Below are 13,894 nucleotides of genomic sequence, written 5' to 3'. Positions count from 1 at the left end.
AGAAGAATGCCAATAAGAAAATTGGCTCTGTTTTTAGCTACTAAAATAGTAATATTGGTGTGCATTTAAGCAGTATAACAGACAACAATATTTTAATCTTTTATATTTGCATTTGGACTGTACCTTAGAGCTCACTAAATGTGTTTATATGTATTACCTTGTTTATTTCTCAGAACATACCTTATGAGATGCTTATCATTACCAGACAATTTTGAGGAGGAAAAACCGAAATCTGAGAGATGAAATAATTTGCCCGAGGTTACTCAAGTTTAACCAAGCTGAGGTAAACTTGGTTCATTTGATTCAATTAAATATTTACTAAATATATTAGTCAGGATGGCTATGGCTGCAAATACAAGAATACTACAATAACATTTACCTACACAATAGGTATGTATAATCACCTTGCATCCTAAGAAACCTGGTGAGAGGTAGCTGAAGCTGAGTGTAGCGGCTTCATAATGTCATCAGAAGCCTAGAGAGAAAGATCCTATCTTTCTGATCTGCCATGAGGATGTTGGATTTTGGTCCTTGAGCTTTTAGCCTCATAGTTGAAAGGTGTTGCTCAGCTTCAACTATATCTTCACTTCAATGCCCCAAGAAAGAAAAAGGGAGAAAGCATGGTAACATACAACAACCCTCTAACACCTTCTCTTATTATGAAGAGAACATTCCCAGAAACCCCTCTTTAATCTCAGTGAGTCACAAGTTCATCTCTTGCTAGATGAAGGCTGGAAAAATATCTGGAAAGAGGTATGGGATTACTATATCTGTTTTAGACCAATCATAAGTCATCCGGTAGAGCTGGAGGAAGTCCACCTCCCTAAGATCAAAGAGTTTTCATTATGCTTTTGTGTAAACCAAGGTTCTGTTATTGAAGGAAGGTGGGTGGAAGGTCACTTGGGTAGACAGCCATGTTCACCTGGCTGTGCTATCCCTGGGGAGAAGGGATGAGCAACATATGGCTTCACATGACTCAGCACAAACGTTCCTCTCCTGTGGTTGTAGCCCCACCCTCAACTCCCAGTTGGATAGGAAAGAACAAGACAAGTAGCACAATATTGGGCAGCCCCGCCACTGACCACTGTCAGTTTCCAAAAAGGGCTGGCACTAAGTTCCTCTGGCTACTCTGAACTGGGCTGGACATCAATGGTTATCCTACTACTAGGGTGTAGGCTCCCCTGACATATCCAATTTTCCTCTTCTTTAGCACATTGTGCACTGAGCTGTCAAAAAAATACTTTTAAAACATAATCATAGGGTAAAAAGTCACCTCATAACCTGTACAAAACCCTTTACTCACTGGCCTTTGTTTTAAATAAAGATCAAAACCTTAAGGTAGACAAGGCCCTGCATGGCTGACCTCTGCCTACTTTTTTTCATGCTTCCTCAGAAAAGTATTTCCCCAACAGTAGATTAGGTCCTTTAATAATATACTTCTAAGACCCAATGACTGTAGTGTGCAATTTTAAGATTATTTTTGTGATTGTTGGATTAATGTCTGATTTATTCCCTAGAGTATGAGCACTATAAAGACAAGAACTTTCTGCTTCTTGCAGCAGAGATTGATTGCTAATGAACTCCCAGTATCTAGTCTCCAGTGTTTCATTAGAAAAAGAATCCTAGGCTGGGTGTGGTGGCTCATGCCTATAATCCCAAGACTCTGGGAGGCTGAGGTGGGTGGATCACTTGAGCTCAGGAGTTTGAGACCAGCCTAGGCAACATGGGGAAACCCCATCTCTACAAAAAATGCAAACAATTAGCTGAGCATGATGGCATGCACCTGTAGTCTCAGCTACTCAAGAGGCTGAGGTGGAAGAATCATCTGAGTCTGAGTGGTCAAGGCTGCAGTGACCCATGATCATACCACTGCACTCCAGCCTGGGCAACGGATGAGAACTTGTCCGGAAAAAAAAAAAAGAATTCTAGATTTATTGAGGGCAGTGATGCACCCAGCTTAAAAACTACATGTCCCAACTGCCCTACACATCCCAGCTTCCCTTGCAGCTAGATGTAGGTAGGAAGTCTCCTTAAAAGGAAGGGCAGGAGCCCCTCTTTATTTCTTTCTGTTTGTGGGAATTTGAATAGTGAGCTGAATCTACAGCAGCTAACTTAGACCCTGAGAAGCCATGCCATGGGTGGGAGAATAGCAATAGATAAAGCCTGGGTTCTTGACATCTCCACGATTGCCATGGGATGAGTGCCTACCTCTGGACCTCATTGTGTGTGACAAAAATAAAATTAGATTCCGTAAGCCACCATTTTAGTTTTTTCTTTCTGTCACATGCCATCAAGCTTGATAACTAATACAACACTGAATCATCTAGCCTGTGCATAGTAGACTCTCAATAAACATCCATGGAAAGAAGAAGGGAAGGAAAGAGGGAAGGCAGACTGTGGTAGAGAGTTAAGTGTCACATATCATAAATGTGTAAGCAAAAAGCTATGACAATCTAGAAACTGATCCCTCTAAGATAATTGAGAAAATTCTTGAATTTAGATCTGATGACTTGTCTCATTGCTTCCATAACTCACTGTACATACTTCTTTGGTGGTACTGCCATATTGTTGTTTTATTCTATAAGTAATGTGTGCTCATTGTAAAAAGAATGGTTTGTGAACATATGGAGAGATATAAAGTGAAATTAAAAATTGCCCTGTATGCCAGAGTCCCCAGAGCCAAGCCTTCAGACATAACCAGTCATCCAGTATGCTTCCAGAAATGTTCTGCCCATATGTAAGCATATGTATCTTCTCTCCATGTATATGTATAAATAACCCTTGTTATTCAGATGGGATTGTATCACTCAGGCTGTTCTGCTCCTTGCTTTTTTTCTCCTCATGTGCCTCTGGCCACCTCCAGGCTGTTTATAGTCATCTGTTTTGGTGTTTATCACATACTAGACAGCAGCCTCATTAGAAGTAGATTCTGTGCTTCCTCATCTTTGAAGTTCTGGAATCTAAAACAGGTGCTTAATAAATGGTACCAAGTGAATGCTGAAGAAAGACTTAAATCAGGCCTTGAAGTTGATACAAAGCAAGTGACAAAGGTGGAATTTTTCTCACTGACAAGATGTTCTTCTTTTAAAGACAGCCTTATGGTCACTGGACAATCATTCTCATGTCCCTGATTCTCCTCAGGACTTTTCAACAAGCCACAAGCATTGATGCTTCGGAACAGGGAGCATCCGGAAGTGTTAAATGAGTTAAATTCCTGGGCTGGAGCTAGTGGAGCTGCCCAAGACACAGAAAGAATAAAAATAAAATAAAAAAGAGCCAGACACGTAAACTAAAGTGCTGGCTCTCTGCATCCCAAAGCCTCCCTTGGGGTCTCATTAAAATGAAGCTCTGGAGAAGGAGGAAGAGCCTCCACTGGCCACAAGGGGAAGGCTCTTTTTAGGCCAGTCTGAGGGAAATAATTGAACCTTTTATATACACATATATATATAAAAGAGCACTAAAAAAAGATTCAAAGCAAGTCTCAGCCCTCTGAGGTGTGAGCACTTTCACAAAGATGTGTGTCTGGAAGTAAAACTGTGAGACACAATAAAAGGGAGTATATAGCTATTCCTGGCCTCCTTTTCCAAAAATATGTATTGCTTTTATGTTCTGCCTACTTTTAGCTTTTTATTTATTGGTCATCTTAATTCTTTTGTGCTGCTATAACAGAATATCACAGACTGGGTAATTTATAATGAACAGAAATTTATTGACTCACAGTTCTGGAGACTGGGAAGTCCAATATCAAGGTGTTGGCAGGTTGGTGTCTGGTAAGGGCCTTGGCTCTATGCCCAAGATGATGCCTGGAGTGCTGCATCCTCCAGAGAGGAGCACTGTCCCCACATAGTAAGGGGGAAGAAGAGCCCAGAGAGCCTGCTTCTGCAAATTCTTTTATAAAGGCATTAAACCCACCTATGAGGGTAGAATCCTCATAGCCTAATAACCTCTTAAAGACCCCAACTCCCATACCATTACATTGGCAATCAAGTTTCAACATGAGTTTTGGAGGGGACAAATATTCACAACAAAGCATTGGTTAAAACCTAATTTTAACAAACGTGACAGGACATCTGATTTGCTTCATGAAATTCAAATAGGTATGAATGGAAAGCTGTTATGGCCATGTACAAAAGGAGCGCTTACAAAGGTCCTGCCCTCTTCAGCACCCCCAATCACGCTCCTGACCCTGACAGCTCTGATACCAACTCTGCTTTCAGGAAGAATTGAAGGCAGCTCTCCTCTAGGGGACTATGAAATCAATCCTGCCCTTTGATATTCTCTGGCTTTTTGTTTTTGGCCAGTTTTAGTCCAAAAAGCCCACTGAAACCTCTTTTAGTCCCCAAACACCTTCTAAGAAAGGCTGCTAGGGTTTCTTAAGCATTTGGTGAGTACTGTAGGAAAAAAATATGCTTAAGTAAAAAACTGTGTATTATTTAGACTCTAAAGGACACCCTAGGGATTATCTGATTCTGATTGTATGGCAGCTATTTTCTTCTTGATAAATTATAGATAACTGATAGCAATGAAAAATAATTCTTGCCTTTAGACATGCAAATTCTGTCCTAACTGGTAGAAGTTCAACTGACTTTTCTCCTCTGCTGCGGAAAATGCTAGCTTTGCCTCCATTTGCACATTCATTTCAACATTCCTTAACAATTCTAAATACAGTTGCATTTTTAGAATTTCTCCTTGAAATGATTATGACATCTAGTTCTTATTGATTCATTAATTGATAAAATCCTTAACACATGTTCATTTTTCATCTGTATGAGTAATGATTTTACCTTTTTAAAGAACTGTTCTAATGTGTACCCAGACTAACGTTTAAAAGGTACATACTTTGATATATACGTGTGTACATTTCTGTACTGTTATACATACTCAGTGCTTTAGGAGCTCAAAGAATGGAGCAGGTAACATTTCAGCTTAGTCTTGAGGGGTGGATAAAAATGTACAAAGCAGACAGGTGAGGGGCAGGTACTCCAGAAGGAGGCAGCATAAGCTACCATAGTGGACAGACACCACAGAGCTGAAGGTGTTTGGGGGCTAAAAGAGGTTTCAGTGGGCAGAAGGCAGGGTGCAAAATGGAGACTGAGGCAGATGAGAGATGGGGAGCGAGTCATAAAGTGCCCTGGGTGCAGAAAAAGGTGTTTGGAATTAGCTTCCACTATGGTTTGAATGTGTCCCCAAAAGTTCATGTATTGGAAACTTAGTTGCCAATGGAACAATGTTAAGAAGTAGCATCTTAAACAGGTTATTGGGTCATGAGGGCTGGGTCCTCAAGAAGATATTAATGTCATTATCTTAGTAGCAGGTTGGTTCTCTCAAGAATGAATTCATTTTCATGACAGTAGGTTGTTATACTAGTAAGCTTGGCTCCCGCTTGTAGTCTCTTCCACATCCACCGAGTTGCCTTTCAGCTTTCCCACAATGCTATTACACAGTATGAAAGCCCTTACCAGGAGATGCTGCCATGCCCTTGGACTTCCCAGTCTCCAGGTCCATGAACCAAATACACTTTAAAAAATATGAATCACCCACTTTGTGGTATTCTGTTACAGCAGCAGAAAATGGACTAAGCTTTGAAATCATGCAATGGCACTAAATGGATTTAAGCAGACTTAAAAAATATATATTGTGTGACCCCGACGTGATCCCCTGCCCGGTACCCGATCCCAAGTAACAGCTCGAGCGAGAGTTGGAAGCCGAGTTCAGGTTTATTGGGACCAGCGGGCAGGCCAGGAAAGGAAGGAGATCGGGGGCTGGCTGCGACTGCGCAGCTGGGGTAGGAGGGTTTTATGGGGGGGGTGGATGGGGCGTGGATACAGGGCTGGCTGAGTGTCGTAGGAGCTTAGGATAGGCTGTCCGTTTCTGGGTGGACTGCTGAGGTAGCTCAGAGGGTTATGTGTCGGTTCAGGATAGGCCGAGGCTTGGCGGGCTTTCCTGCTGCGATGATTGGCTGCTTGTTGTTGCTAGGCAGAACAGAGCAGGCTTGGCGGGCTTTTCTCAGGGCAGCAAGAAGCCTGGGGGGAGGGTGGGGGCAAGAAACCTGGGGGAAAGATGGCGGGACTTTCTACCGAACATTCCCGACTCCTTAAAGGACAAAGGGCGGCTGAGTCATTCTGGCTACTTCCTGCTGTACAGGAGCGAAGTGGGGTTTTTTAAGGAGTCTGGGAAGTCGGCAGAGGGTGGTATGCGTAGTTGGAATGACGAGGGGTTGGCTGTAGTAACATCTGATGGATGGTGAGCCAGGTGAGTTCCTGAAACCGGCACTGTAGAAACTGAAAAAAACATGGGGCAACTGATAGGAGAAGGAGGAATCCTATGAGGGGGCTGAGGAGGGGAAGGAGATAGGGAAGAACGCCGTTCAGCCCTCCCCATAGTGGGTTGTCGAGGAGTGCCTTTCTTCTTGCGGCTAAATTTTCTTGGAGGGTTTTTATCTTATCTCTAACAATGCCAGAACGATTGGCGTAAAAACAGCACTTCTCATCTAGTGCTAGGCATAGTCCTCCTTTTTCTGCGGTGAGTAGGTCTAGGCCTCGGCGGTTTTGCAGGACCACCTCAGCTAAGGAATCAAGCTGATCCTGAATAACTTGTATAGTAGATGAGAGTAAATCAACATCATTAATCAGTTGAAGGGAAAGCTGATGATAAGAGTGTAAAGAATAGCCAAGACCTGCAGCCCCTGTGGATAGGGCAGCGGTGACTCCAAGGGTAGCTAGCAGAGGAATGAACTGAATCGCCCGCTTTTTCCTGCTCACGATCACATCGAAACTGGGAAGAGGAATGGGATCATCCCCTGAAACTACGCTGGCATCAGGAAACAAGGAGGCCACCATACATATTCCTGTCCAGTTTTGAGGTAGATAAGAGAAGGCCATGTTGCTCCCGCAGACAAAGCTTTGTCCAGCAGGGGCATACATGCTGGAGTTGCTATTTACAAATTTGGAACAATTACAGGAACTCGTGATTGAACCTAAGTCAATGTCATAGGAATTATTCATGAGGGGCTTTTGATAGCAAGTGACATTAATACAGAGGTTTGACAAGGGTTGAACCGCAAAAGGAAGACGGAGAGTTCCATTAGTGCTGAAATTAGCAATTGCAGGTAAAGCTAGAGGCATAGGTGTACCCAGAGGCATACAGATCCAGCAGTTGTTAGCTAATGAGAATTGCTATGTAAGAGGAAACTGTGAACTGCCTTAAGGAGATTTTGGGTTTGGACATCTAAGTCTATCTGTCGAGACTTGGGTAAGGATATGGGGTGGTAAGATATAGTGGGAAACAATGTCTTTAGGATCTCTTTAACATGGTGGGACCTCATTTGATCATGTGGGCCTCCTCCGTCATTGACACCAATGGTTGGGCTGCTTTCCCAGCATGCCACTTTCCCCAAGGCCGGGCAAGAAGCAACGGCATATTTATAGGTGACGCCCAATGGGGAACTGGAGGCCCAGTCACCTCCAAATGAGCCAACATGATCAGCATTGATCCAGGCTGTAAAATAAGTTTTATTATTTTTTGTGCAAGTGGCATAATTTTTATAGCAACCACTGTGGACAGACAGATGCATTTCTGAGGAGCAGTTGCAGGCTGGTTGGGGAGACCCTGGGGGAACTATTGCTATGGTGGGTTTGTTAAGACATTCATAGCCTGGTTTGCGGTCGTTGCCATAAGAAAGGTATGCTATTTTTGTTCCACAATCAATTTGACTTGAGAAGGATGAGGGCGGAGTGGACACAACCCCTGACTTGCATTCACAGGGCTCACCATAAACAGCTTTTAGAACTTGGCTGAGATCATATTGTCGCCCAAACCCGCTGTGAACAGTAGGCAAGAAGGTTAGAACTACAGCGAGTAGGGGCCACATGTCGGCTCAGGGTTGGAGAGGTTGAATAGGTCAGAGTTTATGTATTTTGAGTGATAGGGGACCTGTGGGAATGCACTCCCAATGGGGGTTAGGGGAGCAGCTTGGACACTTCTTAACCCTGGAGAGGTGTACCCAGGATGGGATCTGAGCAACCTTGATAGCCGTTGGGGTGGTTAAAATGACGGTGTAGGGCCCTTCCCACCGAGGTGAGAGGGGTTTTGGAGTGAGAGTTTTAATGAAGACAGAGTCACCGGGGGCAACTTTTCCCAGAGTGGGTGGAATTTCTGAGGTCTGAGGTATGGAAGCGTTGGCGTGTTCCCTGAGTAAATGTCTGAGGAGAGTAAAATAGGGGAGGTAGGTATTCAGGGGGGAACTTTCTGGAGAAGGTGGAGTAGATAGCAGGAAGGGTCACCCATATAGGAGCTCGAATGGACTGAGCTGTGAAGCTCCTCGGGGGCGGGCCCATAGCCTGGCAAGAGCTAACGGTAGTAAAGAGACCCATGACTGCTTAAGCTCAAGAGAGAGTTTGGTAAGCTGATCCTTGATTAGTCCGTTAGCCTGTTCTACCTTACCCGATGACTGGGGGTGGTAAGCCGCATGCAGTTTCCACTGAATCCCTAAGGAAGCACAGACAGCGTTAGTAACTTTGGAGACAAAGGCCGGGCCGTTGTCTGACTGAATAGTGGCCGGAAGCCCAAACCGAGGGATGATGTCCTGGATGAGATGGGCAGCAACAGTGTCGGCAGACTCCGAAGTGGTGGGAAAAGCTTCGATCCAGCCTGAAAAAGTATCAACAATGGTTAACAGGAACCGAAATTGTTTATGTCTTGGCATGTGAGTAAAATCAATTTGCCAATCTTGTCCTGGTAAAGATCCACGCAACTGGTGGAGCTGTTGACGAAGATGACAGGCTCCTTGGGGGTTTGTCTTCGCACAAATGAGACATTGAGCGTGGACCTGGTGAATAAGGGAAGGGAGCCCTTCTGGATATAATATGGGTAGGAGGAAGTGGAGTAGGGCTTTTGGCCCGATATGCAAGGAATCATGGATGTCCTTTATGATGGTAGTTTTTTGTGCTTGGGGAAGTATCAGAAGGTTGTGGTTGAAGGCCCATCCATCCCTAAAGGTCACTCCAGGGTTTTGCTGTAAAAGTTCGAGCTCAGAGTTGGAATACTGGGGTTTGTAGCAGCGTGACAGGAAGTAGATTTCCTTTGGGGGTGGGCAGGTTTGTGCTGTTTCTCTGGCTGTCCTGTCTGCGAAAGCATTACCTAGGGCTACTAGGAACCCAGAGGTTTGGTGTCCTTGACAGTGAATGATGGCAACCTGCTTTGGAAGCTGGATGGCAGAGATAAGATCAGCTATAAGTTTTCCGTTAACTACCGGGGTGCCCTTGGTGGTTAAGAATCCTCTCTCTTTCCAGATAATACAATGGGAGTGGGCAATAAGGAAGGCATACTTTGAGTCTGTGTAGATGTTGACAGTTTTGTCCCTGGCCCACTTGAGAGCCCGGGTGAGGGCGACTAACTCAGCCTGTTGTGAGGTGGTTCCTAAGGGGAGGGAATGAGTCTCAATGACGTCTGAAGGAGTCACTATTGCATATCCAGCAATACGGAATTTTCCTGGGCATAGGAAGGAACTCCCATCTACAAAAAGTGTCGCTTCGGCCTCGATAGGAGTGGAGTGTAGGTCGGGCCGTGGGGATTGAGTTTCAATGATAACCTCGAGGCATTGGTGATCTTGTGTTGGAGCGGTTGGAGAAGGGAAAAGGGTGGCTGGGTTAAGAGCAGGACAGTGGGAGAGGGAAATATTGGGGTTCTCCAGGAATAGAAGGTGTAGGAGTTGGACCTTGGATGGCCCGAGGTGTGGTAAGGCCTGACCGGACACAAGCTCCTGCAGTTTGTGAGGGGAGAATAGTGTGAGTGGTTGCTGGAGGTTGATCTTAAGGGCTTCTGTCGTAAGTGTGGCGGCTGCTGCTAAGGCTCGGAGGCAAGGTGGCCACCCCTTTTCCGTGGGGCTGAGTTGTTTGGAAAGGTATGCTAGTGGAAGGAGGGTGTTGCCGACCGGTTGAGCCAGGACTCCTACCGCGATGTGGGCTTTCTCATCCATATACAAGTGAAAAGGAAGATTGGGATTGGGTAGAGCAAGAAAGGTGGAAGCACATAGTGTTTGTAGGAGTGTGTGGAAGGCTTGAGTCACTGTTCCCTGTGAAGTAAGTGGGCCTTCAGGAGTATCTGCAGCTGCTTGGTAAAGTGGCTTGGCCAGAAGGGCAAAGTTGGGCACCCAGTGCCGGAAGAATCCCACTACCCCTAGAAAGGAGAGTATTTCAGTGGAAGACTGAGGGGGTTGGAGGGCTTTCAGGGCCTGCAGTCGATCGGGGATAATGGATTTCTTTCCCGGGGAAAGCTGTAGGCCCAAGTAAATGACTGATGAGGTAACGAGTTGGGCCTTCTTTCTTGAAACTCTATACCCTTTATCTCCTAAAAAGTTGAGCAGGACAGTAGTGGCTTGGGTGCACTCTTCCTGGCTGGGGGAACAGACGAGTAGGTCATCAACATACTGAAGAACAATAGATGGGGCTAGGCGGCAGCCTAGAAGGTCTGTTGCCAGGGCCTAACCAAACAGGTGAGGGCTATCCCTGAAACCTTGGGGAAGAACTGTCCAGGTGAGCTGACAAGAGTTGTCAGTAAGTGGGTCTTCCCAGGTGAAAGTGAAGATGAAATGGGAATCTGGGTGTAAGAGAATGGTGAAAAAGGCGTCCTTGAGGTCAAGGACTGAGAAGAAGGTAGTATCGGAGGGAATTCTGGAGAGTATGGTGTACGGGTTTGGGACTAGAGGATGTATAGGGACTACTGCAGCATTGACTAGTCGGAGGTCTTGGACAAGGCGGTATTCTCCTGAGGGTTTCTGGACTGGGAGGATGGGAGTGTTACATGGGGAATTGGTGGGTACTAGGAGGCCGTGGCTTTTCAGCCTTTCAATGAAAGGGCAAAGTCCTAGGCGGTGTTTCCTGGAAATAGGGAACTGAGGTCGGCAAAGAAATCGAGAGGAGTGTTCCTGGAGGCAAATCTTGACTGGCTTGTGGTGTGTGGCTACTACAGGTGTGTCCGTCTCCCATACCTTAGGGTGTACTTTGGGGAGGAGAATGCCTGGGGAAGCATAGTCTGAGTCGGATTTGAGGTGGTGAGCAACTAACAGGAGGTGTTGGGGAGAGGCAGGGAAAGTGATGTGGGCTTTGAGTTTTGTTAGGATGTCTCGTCCCAACAGAGGCACAGGGCAAGAGGGGATAATGAGGAAAGAATGGCTGAATGGGACTGAGTTATACATACAGGTGAGCGGTGGAGTTTGGCGTGGGGTGTGTGCAGCCCCATCGATTCCCATAACAGAGACCTGGGAGAGTATGGTCTGGCCTTGGAAGGAGGGAAGCACAGAGTAGGTAGCCCCCGTATCAAGCAAAAAGCAGACGCTTTTTCCCGCTACCTGAAGTGACACCCTAGGCTCGGCGAGGGTTACTGGGGTCGACGAGCCTGGGCCTCCCTAGTCGTCCAAAAGCCCCAGTAGCTCAGGGTATAAGCGGTCAGGAGAGCCAGACTCCCGAGTAGAGGGGTCAGGGGCTGGCCCTCCCAGAGAGGTACCCCTTGGTCCAGTACTCCGGCTTGCATTGGCCGGGGTCCTGGATCCCTGGGGGCACTCTGATTTCCAGTGGCCACTGAGCTGGCAGAGGGGGCAGGGCCTGGTAGGCGGCCGTGGCTGAGGACAACTAGAGGCCCAATGCCCTTCCTTGCCACATTTGAAACATGCCCCTGGCGGGGGCTTGGAGCGGCTGTTCGGACCCCTGGCCCCTGCCGGCCGTAGGGCTGCCACCAGGGCTTGGGTCTGGGCTGCCACTAGGGCTTGGGCCTGCAGCGCAACCTTTTGCTTCAATCGAGCTTGGCGGGCAACCTCGGCTGCATCTTCCCTGGTGTTAAAGACTTTAAAGGCCATCTTAACCAGGTCTTGTATGGGAGTCTCTGGGCCTTCTTCGGCCTTCTTAAGTTTTTTTCGAATGTCAGGGGCAGATTGGGAAATGAAGTGGGAAGCTAAGACGGTAGCCCCATTTTGGGAGGCTGGGTCTAGTTGGGTATAGCGGACAAGGGCTTCCTGAAGGCAGTTGAGAAAAAGGGCAGGGTTCTCATCTAGCTTCTGTGTGACTTCTCTTAGCTTATCATAGTTAACGACCTTATTGGATACAGCTTCTAACCCGCACAACAGGTATTGAAGCATGCGGTCTCGAGCTGGGATGTGGGAGCCAGCTCCATCCTGATATACCCATTGGGGATCTGTGGTGGGAATGGCTTCTGTACCTACTGGGACTTGGTTTGGGTTTATGGCATGATCTCTATCTGCTTGATGCCTGGCTGCCACTAGGACGTGCTCGTGCTCTTCGGCAGAGAGGGTCGATGTACAGATGACTCGAATGTCATGCCAAGTGAGACTATAGGCCTGGGTGAGATACTGAAACTCCTTAATGTAAGTGGAGGGGTCTGCCGAGAAGGACCCAAGACAATGCTCAATTTGAGCTAGGTCTTGGAGAGAAAAAGGGACATGGACCCGAACAAGGCCCTCTGCCCCGGCTACTTCCCATAGGGGTGCTATGATAGAGGGAGGCGCTGAAGTCTTGGTACGGGTATGGGCCGCCACGGGGGAAGAAGGGGGAGAGCAGATGGGAGGAGGAGCGGTTGGGGGAGTAGCGGAAGGCGTGGGTGGAGAGGAGCAAGGAGGCACAGCAGGAGGAGGCACAGAGGGAGGGGGGTTAGGTGAGTCGGGGACTTCCGGAGTGGGAACAAAGGGGGAAAACAAATGGTCAGGCATCTCTTCTTGCATGATATATGGAGGTGGTTTGGTCGGGGAGGTAGGGGTCTGGGGTAGGGTGGTTTGGGCTAGGAGGACCTGGTGAGTAGAGCAAGTGGAACAGAGGTCAGGGTGGGAACGCAGGTCCCAGAAAGCCTGAACATAAGGCACTTCCTTATCTTTGCCAGTTCGGTGGCAGAAGTTATCTAGGTCGCGGAGCACATTGAAATCGAAAGTGCCGGTGGGAGGCCAGTGCGACCTGTTATTGAGCTAATACTGGGGCCAGGCCACCTGGGAGAGGAAGATAAGCTTTTTTCGCCTAAGGGTTTGGGAGTAGCCCAAACGAGTAAAATTGAGAAGTAAACAACCTAGTGGGGTGTTTTTTGGAATTTTTGACTCCACGTTCCCCATGATGCGTGCGGCAAAGGGTTCCTGCCAGCCGAGGGCGGTCTCGGAACAGTATCCGAGCTCGGAACAGTATCCGAGTGGGCTGGGGTAGTGTGGGGGAGGTGTCCCTCCAGCCCACCAGCTTCCCCAGAGGAAGGTGGATAGGAAAGACCAGAGAAGGCATCCCCTGTCTGATCGTTCCTATTTAATGGTTCTGGATTGGGTGGGTCAGAGAAGGCATCCCTTGTCTGCCAACCCAAGGCTCCTGGAGCCTGGTTGGGGGATCCTGCTTGGGCCGGCTGGCGCTTGGCGAGGGATCCGTGGATTGGGACTGAGAGGAAGGGCCTTTGCCACACGCACCACGGAAGGAGAAGGTAAGAAACAGGACTTACCTGGTCCGGAGTGCTGAGGCCGAATTGGAGGAGGGCTGGGGAGGTCGCTGGAGGGAGGGGGTCACTAGGGGGGGCTAGCAACCCTCTGTCCTGGGTTTCGGCACCAAATGTGCAACCCCGACATGATCCCCTGCCCGGTACCCGATCCCAAGTAACAGCTCGAGCGAGAGTTGGAAGCCGAGTTCAGGTTTATTGGGACCAGCGGGCAGGCCAGGAAAGGAAGGAGATCGGGGGCTGGCTGCGACTGCGCAGCTGGGGTAGGAGGGTTTTATAGGGGGGGTGGACGGGGTGTGGATACAGGGCTGGCTGAGTGTCGTAGGAGCTTAGGATAGGCTGTCCGTTTCTGGGCGGACTGCTGAGGTAGCTCAGAGGGTTATGTGTCAGTTCAGGATAGGCCGAGGCTTGGCGGGCTTTCCTG

The 13,894-nt window shown here is 47.7% G+C and overlaps 1 protein-coding gene across 1 annotated transcript; it reads right to left on the bottom strand.

The window, feature by feature from the left end:
• Positions 1 to 6,126: 6,126 nt before the first annotated feature.
• On the bottom strand, positions 6,127 to 11,233 carry LOC144578878 (protein NYNRIN-like). The gene is made up of 2 exons (XM_078346946.1): positions 8,443 to 11,233; positions 6,127 to 6,281 (listed from the first exon to the last, which is right to left on the bottom strand). The coding sequence occupies exons 1-2, from the start codon at positions 9,974 to 9,976 to the stop codon at positions 6,127 to 6,129; spliced, it is 1,689 nt and encodes a 562-aa protein (XP_078203072.1). The 5' UTR covers positions 9,977 to 11,233.
• Between the last annotated feature and the right edge of the window lie 2,661 nt (positions 11,234 to 13,894).

This window comes from Callithrix jacchus, chromosome 13 (assembly GCF_049354715.1).
Source record: "Callithrix jacchus isolate 240 chromosome 13, calJac240_pri, whole genome shotgun sequence".
NCBI lineage: Eukaryota > Metazoa > Chordata > Mammalia > Primates > Cebidae > Callithrix > Callithrix jacchus.
The sequence above is the reverse complement of the archived record's forward strand: the minus strand, read 5'-3'. Positions and strand labels throughout refer to the sequence as shown.

What these genes read in the sequence shown, in the direction of transcription:
- LOC144578878 (XM_078346946.1), bottom strand. Translation starts at nt 9,976, where the DNA reads ATGGATGAGAAAGCCCACATCGCGGTAGGAGTCCTGGCTCAACCGGTC. An exon ending in TTACCACCCCCAGTCATCGG is followed by an intron (nt 6,282 to 8,442) that starts GTAAGGTAGAAC and finishes TGTTTTTTTCAG; the next exon opens with TTTCTACAGTGCCGGTTTCA.